Below are 19094 nucleotides of genomic sequence, written 5' to 3' on the forward strand. Positions count from 1 at the left end.
GATGCTCAGAAACAGAAGCAATTATAGGAATATGAATTTTTGCATAGCTTACATCCCAAAGGGAATAGAATCTAAAAAGAAACAATAAGTATCTTCTATGATAGGCTAAAACGATTAATAAAGAACACACCGTCCACTCCAAGGGGCAATATATCCAGCATATGTCAGTACAACAACCGCTAAAAATACAATGCTCGCCACAGCCAGAACTCCAAAGTAAAAGAACGTTTTAAACTCTGATTTTGTTAGAACACTTTGACAGTATTTTAATGCAGCTACAGCTACTATAAGAGCAAAAACACCTAGAAAATAAAACAATTATTATTATACTGTACTTTTTTATTTAAAACACTTCTTAAAATTGTTTTTTCAACAACTGAAACTACAAGGCGTCTAAGTTAAGAGCTGATAAAAGAAGTGTTTTTTTGGATGCAAGACTGATACGGTCTTCTCCCTTGTACATAGACACTTAAATAAGTAATTTTTTGAAAAATTTGGAATAATATCCCACTTGCAATCCCCTGGTGTCTTTTATCAGTTAAGATAGATGAAAATGGCAAATAAAATTAAATCAGAAAATAATTCAATTCTAAACAAATGAATGTTTCTCACCTGAAGCTGCCATATGTTCACTGGTTCTTATTGGCTGAAATCCTACGAAAGGAATCTGCATGGACAATAACAAGCCAAGAATATAAAATGTGGTGTAACTTATAAACAATCTATTAGAATATCGGCCCATTAGAATTAGAACAAAGACATGTAAGGGAATTAAATTGATTATAAACACGTATCCACCCCACGCTGAAACCTAAAAAAAATTTGTTTTTAATAAAAGCAAAGTTTATTTTACCTAATAAAAGCAAACCATGTAAAAGTATGAAAGTGCTGTCATACATGACCAGAAAATTGAACCTGATTTGACGGATTTAACCCATAAATAGTATGTAAACTGCAGAGCAAAAATAGCTATTCCTTCATTATCATAACTTCCTGCAACTGATCTACTAATGTACCCCGGAACTATTGCTATGAAGCATGCTGCAAACAAGCCTGCTCCTGTTGACCATAACTCTTTTGTTAACAAATACGTTGAAATTGCAGTTAAACCACTAAAGGAAGAAAACATTAAGAATTTAAGAAATACATTTCAAATTTCAATATTCAAAGAGGAACTAAGATTGCAGACATTTAAATGTTAGTCATTTAGACATTTTTGGAATACTATACATATTTATTAAATGTAATTCTAAAATTAAAAGTTCCATTATGGTATTTAATAACGATTTTAAAACAGTAAAAACTCCTGCTTAAATGATTCACAAGTGGTTTTATCTATTCAAATGAGTTACATAAGTACTCGAAATTTAAAGCTTAATAATGCTTGTGACTTCAAAGGACTTGCCTGTAAAAATCCTTTTCGAATATAACCTTACCTAAAAATTGGAGCTAGGAAAACGCATACGTCTCTAATGTGGACATTTATGTTTAGTAAATGTAATATATAATGAATACTTCCGGAGGTAATCATAAGACCTGGATAAACAGTTCCTCCTACGATACGTCCCAAAGGATACCATGCACGATCGTCAAACCAATTCAAAAAATTATAAAAACCATGTTCGACCATATAGGCCGTCGCTCTGTAATTAAACCTATTTTTCAGTGTAATACACATTTGATTCAATAGTTTCAGGTTAACTTACCATGGATCAAATTCATGAATTATACTTTCGAACCGTATCACCGCGAATAAACGCGAAGCAAAGCCTGCTATCCATGCTAACGCTAATACGGTAAATATAATTAAACTAGTAAACCCCCCTTTGCTATTTAATTTCCACATTATTATGTTAATTTAACTGCCGGCATGAAAAACAATCTCACAACATCCACAACATGATGTGGCTTATTAAAATTTGGTGGATGTGTACGTGTACACTATACAGCAGATGTGGATTTGCGTATGCCATATCTATGGTGTTATGGCATGAAGTATTATCGGTATCTTCTTCTTATAAAAAACAGGATGCTTTTAAAGTATGGCAGTCCGGTTTAAATTAACTTTCATATATTTTCACATTTAATAAATTGCTTGTAATTTGAAATAATAATTTAACTATTTAGTAAGGCGTTGGAAAGATAATAACTACTTTGAACATGACAATTAAACCAAGTCAATTAATTCCTAATAACAAGAAATCCGATATTAAAACATTGCCACATAAGTAGTGCCATTTAAAAAATTGAATTTGTTTCTTTGGGAATATTTGTAGTGGTACATGTGTTGTGAAGAATCTGAAAATTATTTTTTTAATTAAAAAAAGTTTAATAAACAAATCCTTTTCATCCGTTAAATTATACCTTGCTAAACGTACTCAGTAAAGGATTTAACTGATACAACAAAACTATTATTATTGGAGTGATAGTAAATAAACTAATCAATGGAAATAATTGAACTTCGCGGAATGATTTCGCCGATTTTGTACATCCAAACTTTCAGGCATGCGTATTGGTTTCGTCAGAAGCGCCTATGAATTTAAGTTTGTTTAATATGTAGTTAAATTTTCCGACATGTTTGTTTCACCTGTCTTCTGTCATCGAAATAATGGAACTGTCTTGCAAAGAAGAAACTGACAGAAGCATCGAAATAAATGTTATAACATTAAAAAGGGTTTGCTCCTAGTTTACGATTAATTAGTTTCCGAAATACTTCTGATTTGTTGCGTTAAAAAAGTGTGAAGAGCGACTTCGATTTACTGTCAGGGTGTATCAAGTAGTTTTTCCGAGCACCGGTAGAGGAACAGTGATTAACAGTGTAAAAATCGTCGAATATCTATTTTTAAGCGGATTTTCGTGTGTTCTCTTCAACTAATGCATATCTTTACCACGCTACTTCATGCTATTTTTGAAGTACATAACTTATAAATAACCAATGTCTGAACGCGACTCTTCATATATCGGCAGTATGTCGCGAAGCCATTTTTATTTTTGCAAATTGTTTTAAATTTTCGAATGGACTAAATAAGTGGTACTGTGATAATAATTGGCGACATCGAACCGGTCCAGTTGTCTGCCGATTGTAAGTTTTATTCGAAGAATGACTACGAGTCAGTGTAAGAGACTGTCCTAGGTGTAGAAATCATCATTGGCGGAGATGTTTTTGTAAACTAGTTTGCAGTGGATGCTACGGCAGTAAGTGTGACGGACACGACGTCAACCACGGTGGCGACGGGCCCGGAGTGCGGCCCTGGAGCCGCCGAGAAGGGGGCCGGCTGCTGGTGGTCCTCTTTAGCGGCAATGGGCTGTTTTGGAAACCGTGATAACGGCCAGCCCTCTGGAGATGACACACGCTCCCAAAAGAGAATTAGTGATGAAATTAATCGACAGTTGCAAAAAGACAAGCAAGTGTATCGTGCAACACATCGGCTGCTGCTGCTTGGTGCAGGAGAATCTGGAAAATCGACAATCGTTAAACAGATGAGAATTCTACATGTCAATGGATTCAGTGAAAGAGAGAAGAAACAGAAGATTGAGGACATCAAGAAGAATGTTCGGGATGCTATTCTTGTAAGTTTCTTATCTTTTTTACTATTTACATTATGACTAAGTAACTTTAAAGTTATATTTATAGCATCACACATTATATCTCATATGTTAACTGCAATGAACTATATTTTGAATTGAGTATTCTTTATGAAAATTTATGCTTTTAAAGTATAATCTTTTATATTCATGTACTTCTATTGCAAAAGATAATCAACTGATAGTTTAAATTAACCTTAATAGCTAGCTACAATCATGTACTAATTATATCAAGGTGTGACAGTTCAATCATCAGTTAATTTACCAGAAAATAACACTTTGCAAAGTACCTACAAGTAAAGGTGACTGATTGTGACCATAATTGTTTAGTAGTAACCTTGAAATTTGTATAATAATAATGCTGATTCATTCAAAGTTCACAAAATAATAAAATTACATGTATTTCTTGCCATCTACAAGTCTTATCAAATTCTACAGGTAGTTTTTAAGTAAGATCTGTTAAAATTTATCATGTTATGGTTTTTGATATTGCTAAGTAAAGCTGTTATCATACATATAAATTTTGTTATTGTTTGTGCTAAGTTATCTGCCTTAGTACATTGATTTTATTTCTTATTGCTAACTAGCTACATTCATCTGAATTAAATTTCTTGACTATTTTAACGTGAAATGTTTTATCGACTTTAAATCAGTCAATTTATTATTTAAATAAAATAAGAAGTTTTTCAATGTATAACGTATGTATAATTTTTAGACAATTACTGGAGCAATGTCAACACTTACGCCTCCTGTTCAACTTGAAAAGCCTGAAAACCAAGCTAGGGTAGACTACATTCAAGATTATGCATCAGGAAATGACTTTGATTACCCTCCAGAGTTTTATGAACATTGCGAAGAACTATGGAAAGACAAAGGTGTCCTGGTAAGAATATAGCAACTTTTAAACCAGCTTTTTATACATGAAAATTAGGTGGATTATGAAGTGAAACTTTATAACCTGAGTTAAAACAGATAAAGTAGAAAGACATTTATTATGTGCAACAATTGCCATAACAGAACTCTTGATGTATATGGAACAACAGACTCCTAAGTTTAAGCATTTAATGTTTTGGTCACATCATTTTCAATTCACAAAAGTAGACTATCAGCGTTTTTGTAGTATTTTTAATTTATTTTAGGCTGCTTACGAAAGGAGTAACGAGTATCAATTAATAGACTGTGCTAAGTACTTTTTGGATAGGGTTCATGTGATAAAGCAATCAGATTACACCCCCACAGATCAAGATCTGTTGCGCTGTCGAGTACTTACCAGTGGCATTTTCGAGACGCGCTTCCAAGTTGACAAGGTCAATTTTCAGTAAGTAGTTAAGATAAAAATTGTTACACCCTTTGTTTATTTTTTGTGTTTGTTGTACAGTATGTTTGATGTTGGTGGTCAACGTGACGAGAGGCGCAAGTGGATTCAATGTTTCAACGACGTGACTGCCATCATCTTCGTGACCGCCTGTAGCTCTTACAATATGGTGTTAAGAGAAGACCCGACGCAGAATCGTTTGCGAGAAAGTCTTGATCTGTTCAAGTCCATATGGAACAATCGATGGTTACGCACAATTTCCGTTATACTTTTTCTAAATAAACAGGATCTGTTAGCAGAAAAAATTATGGCGGGTAAGATGAAATTCTCTAATTTATACTTTACTCTCCGACTGCTTTTTTCGGGTTCCTTATTCTAAAATGAAAAACGAACTCATAGTATCGTCCACGCAGTCGTAATAATGTGGATATATTTTCTAAAAATTACTATTCAAGAATGTCCTTATGAAAATTTATATTTTTTTTACTCACAAATCGTGTGATAACTCTTATAAAGAATTCAAATTATATGTAGAATGTTGAAACCGTATTTATACATACATTTAAATCCCGCATAAGTTAACAGAAATAGTTCTGGAAGGTTTTAATTTGTTAGTTCTTATTTCATTTTTTCCGAATCTATATAAACTATAATTATAAAAGAGACAAACTGGTGCAAGATTTTTATAAAATTAATTATTTTTCTTACATATCAACAGACAGTTGCTCCTAGGCTCATTGAAATTTTTAATATCTGGCAAATAAAAGAATTGTTAGAGACAAACACTTGTTATTTTAGTGTATGTGTTAATTAAATTATGCATTAACTGATATACAAAGTAAATAATTTCACGACTAAAACTTTAATTAATGTATTGTTATATATTTGTTTTATTATTTTTTATGTAACTTGGTACAAAAAGTAAATTTTAAAGGACTGCATGAGGATTTATAAGTTATTTTTAAAACATTTTTTTGTAGAGATGCAATTTTATTTTTGTTGTGATATTTTATGTGTTATTTTTATCTGATTTTAAGGTAAAAGTAAGTTAGAAGACTATTTTGCTGATTTCGCACGATATCAAACGCCCATGGATGCAGCGGCTGATGCGAACGAACCTCCTGAAGTCATACGGGCCAAGTACTTCATTAGAGACGAGTTCTTGGTACGTACTTTTTATCAATTTTATTTTACTAAAGGTTAATGATTGTTTTATGATTCTTTCATTTACTGTCCTCAAGGATAAGTTATCACTCCCTTACGTTTTTTTATTTAATTCTCTCTTAATAAGATTTCATCATTCGTATAATATCCACAGAGTATGGTTTATGTTGAAGTTTTACTTTAAACAAATTGATGATGTATTCATGTACACATGGTAGAAGTTATACTCCGATTTATACATTTATTTAGCCGGTACGGAAATAATAATTACATATGTATTTACTTAAATAATGTCTTCGATTACGTATCACCGCGCACTGGCTGGGGTGCGGACTCCTCCCAATTAACGTACAACGAGAACCGCCTAGACCAGAGCACCAATTCTAATCCCGTATTCGAACCAGTCACATGCTCGCTGACTTTCTACCACACTGTCGAATTTTTGTTAGCAGGCCGCGTGCAGCTTCCGTTTCATGCTAAAGTTCTACCCTTAACGACTTAAAAGAAGTGAAGTTCAGGAAATGCTAATATACATTATTTGTTTTATTTGATTTTGAGTATTACTCTGGTGAAATTCCGAAAAGTTTGGTCTATTTCTGTCCATTCCGTTGTTTACAAATAAATTGATACATTTGGGATTATCTTGAACGAATTACACTATTATTTCTTTTACTGAAGTGAAAATTGCTGAGGAATCTTAGAACAGGCAGTTTGATCGGTTTTGTTCTAATTTCAGCGTATCAGCACAGCGTCAGGGGAAGGCAAGCACTACTGTTATCCCCATTTTACCTGCGCCGTCGATACCGAAAACATTAAGAGAGTGTTCAACGACTGCCGTGACATCATCCAGCGTATGCATCTTCGTCAGTATGAACTCTTATAACCGCCCACTACTGTTATACAATTTCTTCTTATTATTTTTATTCTTCTTCGTCAACAACAACAGAAACAACAACTCCATATTACTTTCTTCCTTTTTTCCTTTAGTTTCGTCGTCATAGACCATCATCTTTATTATAATCATCGTCGTTGCTAATACAAACATAATGTTGTATAATATATTTTAACATTTTATCCGTGTATGTCTCCAACGCTGTCTCCTCTCTTCGCATTTCCTTTGACCTCCATGCCTCCCCAGTCATTCTCCCCCGTTTTTCCTCCACATAGTTTTGCCTTTTTTCTGTAAGATTATCTTCCGTTATATTCAATTGATAGAATTGTCGCCCTGTTTTTTTGGTTGTATGTATTTTTCTTGTCAGGAAAAAATGTTCTCTTTATTTGGTTATTGTTAAGTCTCAGGACCAATTTAAACAACTACAGTAAAACAACGCATCAGTAGTAATTGCTAGGATATTGTGGGAGGGTTCTCTAATTTCTATGTTGTAGATTTCTAATGTTTGGTAACGTGGTTTACGAGAATTTGTGCCTATTCGGACTTCTTAATGTTTTAGATCGAATTATTCGTTTTAGACGAAATATGTATGTTCTTATTTTTGAAGTATAAAAATATGCTATACGATGGCGAACTTCTCGCGAAAAACGGTACAAAGTTTATTTTTACGTATTTTAACTGTCCCTCTTTTAGTGGTGTATTTCAACAGAATGTACCATTCTACAAATTTTTTCATTTTGATTTTCTAAATTTTTATTTATATATTTTCATAATTCCAGATAATATTAATGCCACAATTTACCATATTTATTTCTTATCAAGTACATTAAAAAAAGTACGCTAAGTACCAAAATTTATTAGAATTTTCACTCTTCTTTCTTTTTCATGTACTTGTTTTGCTGTATAGTGCTCTAGTCATTTGATTTTGTTTTCAATTTATAAGATGGGGACAACAAAAATTATTTAACATAAAAAAAGAACAAACCTTAAATCAATTTTCATTCATGTTTATATAAATAATAATTCGCTGCTGCTGCTGCTGTTAGCAAAACCTTTTTCAAAACGCCAATAGAGTTAATAAACAGTAATAATAATATGCCATACTGTTCGATGTGAAATCTGAACTTTCGACACTGTCGTCATAATAGTGATAGTTAAAAATGAAATAACCTTTAGGGAAATTGCTGTGGTAGAGAAGTTTTGATAATATTTGTCGCTTTTATTTTAATATAAAATCTAATTTCCCCGTGAACAATGTGCAATTAAAGATGGGACAATTTTTTATTTTGTTTCCTGAAAATTTGTTTCTGCAGCATTATGAAATTAAATGTTGCACTTCCTTTTGCAAAAACATTCAGTATTTTTTGTCATACTTCCAATATATTGACTTGTAATTGAATTATTTGAGGTTTTTTACATTTTGTACACAAGCAAAAAATTTTATTTGTTACAGTGTATTGAAGAAATTAATGAAGTTAAGTTTTGTCCTGTTTATTTTTGTTTTGAGTTTTAAAAAATTTAAGCTCTCTAAAGTAAGTTGATTTTGATTGATTTTATTTTATATCGTTAAATGATTTCTATTGGTTTAAAATAACAATGAGGTCCATCCAATGATAAATTTAAAAATTTTTATATTTGATTTAATGTTTTTGAAATATTGGAAGTGTAATATTGTAAGTAGGAAAATTCTGCAGAAATGAGCGTGCGTGAATTACTAAAAAGTTTTTGTGCCTGTTGGCCAAAGAGAGGACTAAGTAGCGTTTTTTTCCAATTGCTACTGGCGATGCATTTTTTTGTTTTTTTTTTTTTGTTAGTTAATTAATGTTAAGAGTGATTTTATATATCTACACTGTTACCATTTCTTATAAATTTTATTTACCATTATATGAAGATGTTATAGCATTTTGAGCATATTTGTGATTTAATTTTTACAGTTACGTAAGTACATCTAAGTTATAAAGTAATTCTACCGAATTCTTAATTATTATAATTACGGGCATAACACGTTAAATTTTAACAGATCGAATATGTTAAATGTACTCCTTGTACATAATAATCTTAACAATAATATTCTGGATTTGAATGTGAACCTCTGTGTATTTATTTGGATCATAATGAACACGTCGTTTTACATTTGGTAATTTTTTGAAGCACAATCCTCGGAAACATCGTGTAGTTTTCGGTTTTGAGTTGTTTTTGCTGTAAATCGTCCATCTTCATCTACTTAGTAAGCAAAAAATAGTGTAAGCATTGGAGACTTTCATTTTTTACGATAAACAAGCACAAAATGTGTGAATCTAGCCAAAACCTCATTTGTTACAAATCCATAAGAGGACTTGCATGAATCCATATTTTAATCGTCCTTTCCCCTTCCTGCCTTTCCGTCTCCATTTAATTCTCATTTTTCATATTTTCTTGAACGGTTGAAAAATAAAAAAGCAATAATTTTGAAAAAGACTTTAGCCAAACAAGAAAAAGACACATCTTCGATTTAAAAAGACAAAACCGTGGTCTATTGACTTTGTAGTACCTATAATGTGTAACTGATGTATTCGTTTATACGAACTTGGTCCATTATCACATCCATTTTTTCCACCTTGAACGTTATTTAACGAATTTCAATACAGGTTGCATAAAAAAAGCGCATTATATTTTTTAACAAGAATAGTTAAGTATATTCTTCTCTTATGGATTTGGTGGGCGTGACATACATGCTTTTATTAGTTCGTTAGTAGATAATAATACATGTGCCGCTAGTCTAAGAGCCCAAAAATGCGCTTTCCATCCGAGTGGGTTGCGCAATTTTGTCCTTCAACTTTATCTGAATGTTATATTTGTTAATAAAAAATATTTATATCTGTGAATTAAACAGTTTACTCCATCGGTGTATCGCTAGGTGAAGAGGGGTCTGTGCAAGTTGAAATGTCTATTTTTGAATACTTAATTACTGTTATTCGTTGTGCTTTCGCAGCAATACTGTGCTCAATTATTCCTAACTACTAGTTAAATTGTTAATCTATTAAAGAAACTGTTTATTGAGCACGAATTCAATTTCGTTCCTTTTTAACACATTTAACATCTTTTTAATCTCTGAAATAATTAAATGTTATTGAAGTTTCTCACTTCATCACTGCCTTAATTTTGCGTTAATTTCTTGAGTAAATGATCACTAGTATATTTCTAGAAAAATGTGCTGTGTTAAGACAAGGGTAATCTCTTTCTGCCCTTATAGGAAAAAATAAGAGAGAATTATTTTGGTGACTGAAGACGAGTTATCTAATAGGAAAATTTATAGGAAGGAAATGAACTGTTTGTGTTTTAAAGAAAATAATTAGCGATAGGTACGTTTTTGGCTAAATAAAATACTCTAGGAATTTTTGATTTTGTTCTTCAATTAGAACATATCTTTTACAGTTTAGGATATTTTTTCACCTGTTGTTATAATAGATATAAAGCTTAGGTTCGATGCACCGATGTAGAAAATTTTGTTATTCGTAAAATGATGAAGAAAAAAATAGATCCCACACTAAGCAAAGCACAAGTGCGGATAAAAGCAAATTTCTGTAGACAAAAAAGAAACAAAACCTATACGAATGTAGTATGAATGAACTAATTTTTGTGAGCTGATCTAAAAAAAAGAAAACAGTATTCTTTCATTTTACTTGTTTATTGTTTTGCCAATAATGTAAATGTGAACATATATGAGATTCATCAAGAGCTGTTTTAAAAACTGCCTGGAGTGAATCTCGTGTCTAACTATAAATAAATAAAAAAATATACAAGATATGTAACTGAATGATCTGTAATAAATATGTCTTATTATGCAGGCCTTTTTTCTAATATTGGTAACATTAATAACATAGGCAGATCATCTTCCAGTGTGCTAAGAGTAAGAGCTGTTTTTCTCTTTGTGCATTTCAATTCGTTCCTTTTAGAGTACTTTAATGGAATCGTAAGTCCTATTTTTTACATTTTTGTTTCATTTATTATTTAAAGTGGGGCATACTGAATATGCATTATCTTGGAATTCCTGAACCCCGCTTAATTAATTTGAATAATAAGAAATAAAACGATTAAATTAATANGTTGGGTATAGTGGCCGCTAGATCCTCCACTGTCACGATTAGAAAGACTCTTGTTGCTGCTCTTATTAGAGCTTGGCTCTCCACGACAATGCAGGTCCGGCAGGCTCTTATGACAACGTTGTGCGTATTCAGCGGGAGGACTAAGAGGTGCCATATGTTCCACACTCAATTCCTCAGCACTATCACAATCTAACAGTTGCCTCAATTTATTTTGTAGCATGTCGCTGTTTGCCGTGTGAACTGTTCTTCTATGGGATAAGGGAGGAAGGGACCTTGAAGGAGAAACGGCCATATCTTAAGGAAAAAACGAATTAGTTTAAAATTACCCAAACTCAAAAATGAGAACTTACAGGGAAGACAAGCTGGTCTGCAATTATTACTGTTTTGTAAAACATTACTAGTAACATTTACAGATTTGGATCGCCTGAAATATACAGTTATAACTTGTTTGAAACATTCATAAAAATACATTTACAAACAACGTACTAATCAGTAACAAAATCCTTAGGATTACCCCATAAGAATAAGTCAAAGCAAGGAAAATGGTCTTGTAATGAATTTTAGCACCAAAATTCAAAATATACAAAAAAACATGTACCAAAATGATCATGTTCTTTACATTTTTCATCACAATCAAATTATAATAATCACAGACTTTAATTTTTATCTTTGGTGTTTCATGAAGCTTAGAAACTGATTCTTATCTTTGTTGATTTAATGTAAAGAAATAAATATTTTCCCTGCTTTGACGCACTCGCATAAAATATTCTTATCAACAAAAAGCTTAACATTCGAAATATTTTTTTATGTCTTTCGACAACAAAATGTAACAATTATGTACTTATTTCCATATTATAGCTATATTGAACAATTACACAAAGGATACGCTACAATGTCACAGCATTAATTAAATGCTTGTTTATTGTTAAGTACATGTTAAATGTTACCTGTAAACATTAATATTGTTACGGATTAATATGAAGTAAAATAAGTAGTAGTATAGGCATTTTGTATTTATAAATTGTTATTAAAAAAAAATTAATACTGAAATAATTACTATGAATAAGAACTGAATTTTTAAGCATCGAGATTTCAACTTCCATAAACTTTTATTCGGAAAAAGTATTTTGTTTTCCGATTTGCTTTCAAAAATAATGCTTTTCTAAGAAAGGTATTGTTTGAAAAATGCGATTTAAATCATTTTTACAGTAAAAAAAACTTTTCAAACCGGAAATACTTTAAAACGTTAATATTATCTGATCATAAATACCAGATTTGAAACATCTTTTAAAAGTATCGCATATTAATTAAAAATGTCAAGTTTATTTTGTTTAGATCAACAGGTCTCATAATCTCGTTATGTAATTTCTTACAACAGTAAGAACGATCAAAATTGAATATAACACATTTAACGATTTCGATGTACGGCAAAAAATTATTTAGTATCCAAAACTATTTATAGACACATTTGTCATAACAAAAAAAAAATCAATTCGAGTTTTAATTCAACTACGATGTTAAGAAATTGCATACAATTTTCCACTGTCCTTTCCATTTAAATTTTGCATCAAACGATAACTTTTTTATAAACAATTGCTTAGAAAGTTCTATTTTATATGTAATTTGTTTCTCTAAAAAAAATCAACCTAACTGTATACAAAAACCAAATAATCTTCACTATTTTATTAGTATTTCTATAAGTAGAAGTAATAGAATAGAGATACTAATTAAATAGTGAACATTACCAACGTTTGGTTTTTATTATATTTAACGTGTATCCCACTTTTACACTGACTTTTTTAAATGTATCAAAGAAATTCTACCTTATAAAATACCCCGTGCTTGATTTAAGTAATTTTTAAATAGGCATTTTTGATTTTAATTTGGAATAATAAAGCTTCTTTGGCAAATGGTTAATAAAAAGTATTCGTATACGATGTGAGACTTTTCGACACAAAATCGCTTAAAACTGGAGACCGTTCGTCGTGTAATCGAGTAATAATAAGAACGAAGTACCTTACTACCCTCTTTGTTTTTTCTCTTATTATCCTTTTGTATTTTCATGACATCATTGCTTTACGACAATTGCACAGCCATTTAATGATTCGCGCGTTCCTCTCAACTATTGACGGTGGTTCACTAGGTCGATATGTTGCAGGACAGCAGTCGTTGTTATCGATCGGCCGGCTAGAGTCTACTGTCGACACATCAGAGAAGAAAACTGGACTTGAGGCTCCGCTATCGTTTAGCATCTCTTCATAGCTGTCGCTTGTAAGACCAAGATGTTCGAAAAACTGTTCTAGATGACTAACGGGCGGGTCGGGTGGACGCCAATATCGATCGCTTATGTCCGATTTGGACCTCAAAATCGGTCGATCTTTCTTGTAACGTAAACATTTTTGTCGTTTGAATGTTGACGTAGTTGGAGGATACGCCGTTTGACGAGCCAAACGACAATCTTGGTCCTGACAACAGTAGTACGAGCTGCCACCACTATGCTGTGTACTCGAACCTGAATCACGACGCGTCTCCTATCCCAAAAAAAACATATTTTAAATCCATATTACAAAGCATCAAATTTTTTTCAATCAGCAATAAAATGAAATACGTATTTGAGGTAACGGCGATGAATTACACATGATGAAAGTTAAGTTGCAAATGCTATAATATGAGCGCGATATCCTTCGGGGGCGATTTACTAAAGTTATCACTTTATAACTTTCAAAAATCGATTTGCTCTTTAAAAAAGCTCGAATCTGAGAGATATGCAACAATATTAATTATTTAATTTGAAACATTTATATATATACTTGTCTAGGGGGTGGCGCAGGTTCACTTCGTTGGGTATAGTGGCCGCTAGATCCTCCACTGTCACGATTAGAAAGACTCTTGTTGCTGCTCTTATTAGAGCTTGGCTCTCCACGACAATGCAGGTCCGGCAGGCTCTTATGACAACGTTGTGCGTATTCAGCGGGAGGACTAAGAGGTGCCATATGTTCCACACTCAATTCCTCAGCACTATCACAATCTAACAGTTGCCTCAATTTATTTTGTAGCATGTCGCTGTTTGCCGTGTGAACTGTTCTTCTATGGGATAAGGGAGGAAGGGACCTTGAAGGAGAAACGGCCATATCTTAAGGAAAAAACGAATTAGTTTAAAATTACCCAAACTCAAAAATGAGAACTTACAGGGAAGACAAGCTGGTCTGCAATTATTACTGTTTTGTAAAACATTACTAGTAACATTTACAGATTTGGATCGAGTATAGCTACCATATCCTGTAGCAAAACTTGGAGGGGGTCTAGCGGGTTGTGCTTGAGTGGTGTCTCGAACAATTTCGGATTTTACATAGAAGGGCTTGCTCTCTGCTAATAGTTCCACAGCAGACTTACGTTTTGAGCGCATACTTTGAGACTTCATCAGTGTAGGGTACATCATAGTAGTCATATTAGGAGATAAGTGATCTATGAAACTCGATTCTAGTGTTGCAGCTACTGGGGCTATCTGCTGTTATTCATTTATATTTGTGTCTTGACATTGAAGAGTAGCTTTTTACTTTGTATAACATTCAAAAAACTGAAACACAGATACATATATTTTATTAATAACACAAGCACCTAAGTGTTTTCTTCATTCTTCTAGGTTTTTTAGTGTACAATTTCTCAATTATAAAATGAAATTTAGACTTATATGTTAATGTCCTGATTAAGATTTATAGTTAAAACTATTTACTCTAATCTTAGGATAAATATTCATATCAGTTGAACTTATCTCAGTTTAAAGCAATACTCTACACAGTGTAATCACAAGTGTTACACCGAACAGTATTTTAAAATAATTAAAGTAATTACAACTTGCTGTTATTATCATATACTCTTAATTAAAGTTAATTCAAATTTATGATGGATACTTATAACTGTAGAATGTATGATATGCCTATCAGCTTATTATGCAGAAAAGTTGCAGAAGTTCAAGGAATTTTGCTTACAGTTGTCTAACTGGATATTAAATTTGCCAAGTAATAATTTTGAATATTAATTGTACTGGTAAGATTAATGACACTTTTTTTGTAGTAAATACTAACATAAAAGAAATCTATGAAAAAGATTTTTTTTTAATATGGTACAAATATGAAATTCCTATAACAGTCTCTTTTGAAAATAATGTAATATTAGTTACACACCTTAAAACTTTGCACTGTAGTGAAAAATGGAAACATATGTGTTTATAAAATAGCCAAGCCACACATACATTCGTAATATCAATCAAACGTTCTATCAAAAGAAAACACAGAAGTAAACATTAGGCGATGTCACAAAAAAAAACATTTGATCGTAATTAGGACACAAAATAAAATGAAATCCTCACCATTAAATATGTACTAGCAGAACTAAACGGAACATATAACTAAATAACATATTCATTATTTAATATGCATTTTTAAGCACTATTAATTTACTTGGACTACCAGCCATTAAGCTGTTGGGGGCAACCGCAATCTATACGCAATCTTCCAACTACCAATCTACAAACAGCAGTTTATTATTATGACACTGTACATGTACTTGCATGCAAAAAGTAGACCAAATGCCCACGTACGTAAGTGTTTATTTGCAAGTTGCATAGCAATGGTCAATGGTCTTTGATCAACAACATAGATGCACTTCAAAAAACCAAAAAAGAATATAAAATAACGATTAAAAGTAGCATTATATGTTCACTACATTTATGTTACAGGCAAGATATTAAAATGCAATTCAATTAGCTAAATGTAATTTAAATACCAAAATTAAGATAGTTGAATAAGGTTGGGGATAGGTTGTCCGAGGGTTACCCAGCTATGTGTTTCCCCTGCTGTGAGTACTTTTCAAGACAGTTTCAGAAATAGAAGACAAAATTTCCCTTAAAATGTTTTCAGAGTAACTGGAAATGTTAATTATTAGAGGATGAACAGAAGCTGTATCAGTAACTTACGATGTGTATGTGAGTTACCGAAATTACCTTGATCTTTGTTATTGTTGCCTTTTGATAATAATTAATAACTGAACTTCAGATCTGCGCCTTGGATCACTGTTACAGTAATGCAGTCGCTTCGATGAAATAGAACACTGCTTAAAAAATATATGTACTAACCTAACAAAGGAACAGTTATATTTTAAGGTTAAATTCAAAAGTTTTCAATAGTTTTCAAATAATTAATAAAAAATATGACTATAAATGGGTTTCTAATTGTAATATGCATTTTTTTGAAAGGTATTTTGCAATGTGTATTATGCCAAGAAGATGATTATTGCAATAAAAAGGGTTTTTGTGAGGTTGACCTAGTAAGGTATATTTAATTTAATATTACACATAAAATTTAAGTAGATGTTAAGTTCATTTTAATAATTAGTTTTAGATATTTGTTTTATGATGTTAATCCTCCAGAAGGTTTCAATTTACGAAGAGATGTGTACTTAAGATTTGCAGTATTTGCAAATAAAATGAAAAATTCAAAGAATGAAAATCTTAGAAATATTAAACTAGTTCTACCTCCTTGGTCCAATTTATATCACTGGAACACAGATTTACCAGATAAACAGTTTCCATGGTCCTATTTTTTTGATTTAGAAAGTTTAAAAAAATTTGCTCCTGTGATAGAAATGCATGAATTTTTTCAAGGTAAAATATTTTATAATCTTTAACATTATTAAACTAATTGATTTCTTAGATCTAGGACCAAGATATACTAAAGTAAATATAGATGCAGTATATATTTTACAACACTTTGAAGATATGTTTAAAACAAATAATTTCGAAGACAGAATGCTAATTGAACCATGTCAGAATGTGATACAAACAAGCTTCTTTTATTATGAAAATATTACTTCAACAAATATAAAATGTCTTTCTTTTCATGGCAAAGTATCAGATTTGAGTAAATTATTAAGAGATTCAACATATCGGTAGTTCACTTTACTTTATTTTACCATTTCTTGTTTTAATATTTACTTTTTAGTACTATTTTATTTGATCATGCTGAAGTTGCTCTCCATGACTGGTTTGGGGATAGGCTTTATTGGCAGGCCCGTAGGAGTATGAGATTTAACAGAGAACTTGTTGAAATTGCCAATATATTTCGGGAAAATTTTTTAAATTCCACTGATATGTTTGATAACACTATTAGACCCCTTGATTGGAGAGAGGAAAGGGTGGGTAATCTTAAATGTTTATAATAATTATTTAAATGAAAATTACATCTATTAAGGTTAAAAGAGATGCTAAAGGAGGCCCCTACTTATCTGTTCATATGCGTAGAAGAGACTTTGTTAGAGGAAGGTCAAGACAGGTACCAACACTGAAACATGCTTCCAAACAAATAAATAATTTGTTAGAAAAATTAGATTTGAATACTGTTTTTATTGCCACAGATTCTCCCGATAAAGGTTCGTTTTATTCTTGAGCTTTTCTGATTTAGTATATTTGGATTTGGCATACTTCCAGTTTTCAGAATATCATATGTTAAAGAAACTTATATCTGAGAAGTACAACGTAGTTCGTTATAATGCTGTCCCAGAAATTGAAAAAAAATACGGATCTGGTGGCGTTGCTATTATTGACCAAATAATTTGCTCTCATGCAAGATATTTCATAGGAACATATGAAAGTACTTTTTCATTTAGAATACAAGAAGAGCGCGAAATTATTGGATTCCCTGAAGTTACAACTTTTAAAAGGTTGTGTGGCGACGATGAAGGAGAAAATTGTGACAATATGTCGGTTTGGAAAATAGTGATATAATTATCAATGTAAGTAAACAAATTCTTAATTTTATTTTCATGTGATTTTTATTTTTTCTGCTTTTATTTGTTACATAAAGCTTAGCATTATTTTATAGCGTTTTTACAACAGTATTATTAGTACAAAGTTAATATATGTTATATTATATCAATAGTACAAATTTAATAAATTGTAAGTTACTGTTCCAAAAGGACAATGTTGCATCCCAATAATCCTTTGCCTTGCCATTTTCTGGGGATTAGATTCGTGCTTAAATATGCATCTCCACGTTTCATTTTAATTCTAATTTGTTGTCCCTGAGAATGTTCAACAACAGTAGCAATATCTTTTAGACATTTAAAATTCCTTGCGTTTACTGAACCAAATTCAACGAGTAAATCATTAGGTGATAATCCCTAAAAAAATGTTATGACGTTTTTTACAAGTGACTGTGAATAATTGATTTACAGCAAGATCTGCAGGCGAGCCTTCTAAAACGTTAGCAATTTTTGCAAATGGTTCTTTATGAATCTCTACTGCAGTACACTGACGTCCTTCCATATCTACATCTTCAATACTGTGGACTCCTTCAGCAGAAGTTGTACTATAATAGCCATGAAGTCCCTGTTCAATTAGTTTCATAATTTGCTTATGATCGTTTTGAAGACCTTAAATACAGTAATACATAAATTTCAAAGCTTTTAAAAAATTTCTTTTAATTACAATTAATTCTATGCCTTGCATGTCGGACTTGGTAGACATCAATTGTATTTACAGGAAAGCCTTCCGAATCGACTAGTGGATCGGTCATTCCTACCCCATTCTAAAAAAATATAAAAATGTAAACACTAACCACAAGTGCATTCATATTACCAGGGTGAGTATGTCTGACAATTCTTTGATCTCTTGTTCCATTTTATCCCTTTCTTTCATTAACCGTAATATTTCTTCTCTAATTTGCTCACTCATTTCATTTATTGTGTATGGTTAAAAATATATCTTAAAAATCAAAATAACTCCGGTGACTGGCTTATTTATAAATAAATGTAAAATTAAGGTTATGATGTACAAACAAAACATAAAGAGACTCTCGAACTACTAATGCTACAAGACATTTGATCTAAACGTTGGTAATAATGAAAGTACAGTGGGGAATTACTTTAATTCTTTATTTAATAAATTTCTTTTATAATGTAACACATTAAAACATTTGCCGAACATATATATTGACATTTATTTTTAAGAATTTATAATTCTTTATTTATGTTTATTATATATTTCCTATAACTTGAT

At 31.5% G+C, this 19094-nt stretch overlaps 4 protein-coding genes across 7 annotated transcripts; 2 read left to right on the forward strand and 2 right to left on the reverse strand.

The window, feature by feature from the left end:
- Window positions 1-2526: 2526 nt before the first annotated feature.
- Window positions 2527-13282, forward strand: LOC108735478 (guanine nucleotide-binding protein G(s) subunit alpha). Of its 2 annotated transcripts, none has more exons than XM_018467451.1 (6): window positions 2527-3570; window positions 4301-4468; window positions 4725-4903; window positions 4964-5214; window positions 5938-6065; window positions 13200-13282. In XM_018467451.1, the coding sequence occupies exons 1-6, from the start codon at window positions 3301-3303 to the stop codon at window positions 13230-13232; spliced, it is 1029 nt and encodes a 342-aa protein (XP_018322953.1). In that variant the 5' UTR covers window positions 2527-3300; the 3' UTR covers window positions 13233-13282. The 2 variants fall into 2 exon arrangements, with proteins under 2 accessions (XP_018322953.1, XP_018322952.1); XM_018467450.1 differs by lacking the exon at window positions 13200-13282 and adding an exon at window positions 6801-10778 and having other exon boundaries at window positions 2531-3570.
- LOC108735479 lies at window positions 11471-15571 on the reverse strand. 2 transcript variants are annotated; one of them, XM_018467452.2, is made up of 4 exons: window positions 15411-15571; window positions 14231-14618; window positions 13852-14174; window positions 11471-13572 (listed from the first exon to the last, which is right to left on the reverse strand). In XM_018467452.2, the coding sequence occupies exons 2-4, from the start codon at window positions 14487-14489 to the stop codon at window positions 13102-13104; spliced, it is 1053 nt and encodes a 350-aa protein (XP_018322954.1). In that variant the 5' UTR covers window positions 14490-14618; window positions 15411-15571; the 3' UTR covers window positions 11471-13101. The 2 variants fall into 2 exon arrangements, with proteins under 2 accessions (XP_018322954.1, XP_018322955.1); XM_018467453.2 differs by lacking the exon at window positions 15411-15571 and adding an exon at window positions 15226-15399.
- A 130-nt stretch (window positions 15572-15701) lies between these two features.
- LOC108735477 (GDP-fucose protein O-fucosyltransferase 2) lies at window positions 15702-18360 on the forward strand. 2 transcript variants are annotated; one of them, XM_018467448.1, is made up of 9 exons: window positions 15702-15898; window positions 15961-16025; window positions 16096-16371; window positions 16435-16703; window positions 16753-16987; window positions 17041-17233; window positions 17290-17467; window positions 17533-17830; window positions 18272-18360. In XM_018467448.1, the coding sequence occupies exons 3-8, from the start codon at window positions 16250-16252 to the stop codon at window positions 17820-17822; spliced, it is 1287 nt and encodes a 428-aa protein (XP_018322950.1). In that variant the 5' UTR covers window positions 15702-15898; window positions 15961-16025; window positions 16096-16249; the 3' UTR covers window positions 17823-17830; window positions 18272-18360. The 2 variants fall into 2 exon arrangements, with proteins under 2 accessions (XP_018322950.1, XP_018322951.1); XM_018467449.1 differs by lacking the exon at window positions 18272-18360 and having other exon boundaries at window positions 15961-16371; window positions 17526-17661.
- LOC108735481 (26S proteasome non-ATPase regulatory subunit 9) lies at window positions 17852-18947 on the reverse strand. The gene is made up of 4 exons (XM_018467456.2): window positions 18675-18947; window positions 18525-18624; window positions 18270-18469; window positions 17852-18217 (listed from the first exon to the last, which is right to left on the reverse strand). The coding sequence occupies exons 1-4, from the start codon at window positions 18768-18770 to the stop codon at window positions 17999-18001; spliced, it is 615 nt and encodes a 204-aa protein (XP_018322958.1). The 5' UTR covers window positions 18771-18947; the 3' UTR covers window positions 17852-17998.
- Between the last annotated feature and the right edge of the window lie 147 nt (window positions 18948-19094).

Source organism: Agrilus planipennis, unplaced genomic scaffold, assembly GCF_000699045.2.
Source record: "Agrilus planipennis isolate EAB-ADULT unplaced genomic scaffold, Apla_2.0 scaffold91, whole genome shotgun sequence".
In the NCBI taxonomy this organism is placed as follows: domain Eukaryota; kingdom Metazoa; phylum Arthropoda; class Insecta; order Coleoptera; family Buprestidae; genus Agrilus; species Agrilus planipennis.

What these genes read in the sequence shown, in the direction of transcription:
- LOC108735478 (XM_018467450.1), top strand. Translation starts at nt 3,301, where the DNA reads ATGGGCTGTTTTGGAAACCGTGATAACGGCCAGCCCTCTGGAGATGAC. An exon ending in ATGTTCGGGATGCTATTCTT is followed by an intron (nt 3,571 to 4,300) that starts GTAAGTTTCTTA and finishes TATAATTTTTAG; the next exon opens with ACAATTACTGGAGCAATGTC. An exon ending in GTTGACAAGGTCAATTTTCA is followed by an intron (nt 4,904 to 4,963) that starts GTAAGTAGTTAA and finishes TTTGTTGTACAG; the next exon opens with TATGTTTGATGTTGGTGGTC.
- LOC108735479 (XM_018467452.2), bottom strand. Translation starts at nt 14,489, where the DNA reads ATGACTACTATGATGTACCCTACACTGATGAAGTCTCAAAGTATGCGC. An exon ending in CAGACCAGCTTGTCTTCCCT is followed by an intron (nt 14,175 to 14,230) that starts GTAAGTTCTCAT and finishes TTTTTCCTTAAG; the next exon opens with ATATGGCCGTTTCTCCTTCA. An exon ending in CTGCGCCACCCCCTAGACAA is followed by an intron (nt 13,573 to 13,851) that starts GTATATATATAA and finishes TTTTTGGGATAG; the next exon opens with GAGACGCGTCGTGATTCAGG.
- LOC108735477 (XM_018467448.1), top strand. Translation starts at nt 16,250, where the DNA reads ATGACTATAAATGGGTTTCTAATTGTAATATGCATTTTTTTGAAAGGT. An exon ending in AATGCATGAATTTTTTCAAG is followed by an intron (nt 16,704 to 16,752) that starts GTAAAATATTTT and finishes TTGATTTCTTAG; the next exon opens with ATCTAGGACCAAGATATACT. An exon ending in TTAAGAGATTCAACATATCG is followed by an intron (nt 16,988 to 17,040) that starts GTAGTTCACTTT and finishes TTTACTTTTTAG; the next exon opens with TACTATTTTATTTGATCATG.
- LOC108735481 (XM_018467456.2), bottom strand. Translation starts at nt 18,770, where the DNA reads ATGAGTGAGCAAATTAGAGAAGAAATATTACGGTTAATGAAAGAAAGG. An exon ending in TGCAAGGCATAGAATTAATT is followed by an intron (nt 18,470 to 18,524) that starts GTAATTAAAAGA and finishes ACTGTATTTAAG; the next exon opens with GTCTTCAAAACGATCATAAG. An exon ending in GCTCGCCTGCAGATCTTGCT is followed by an intron (nt 18,218 to 18,269) that starts GTAAATCAATTA and finishes ACATTTTTTTAG; the next exon opens with GGATTATCACCTAATGATTT.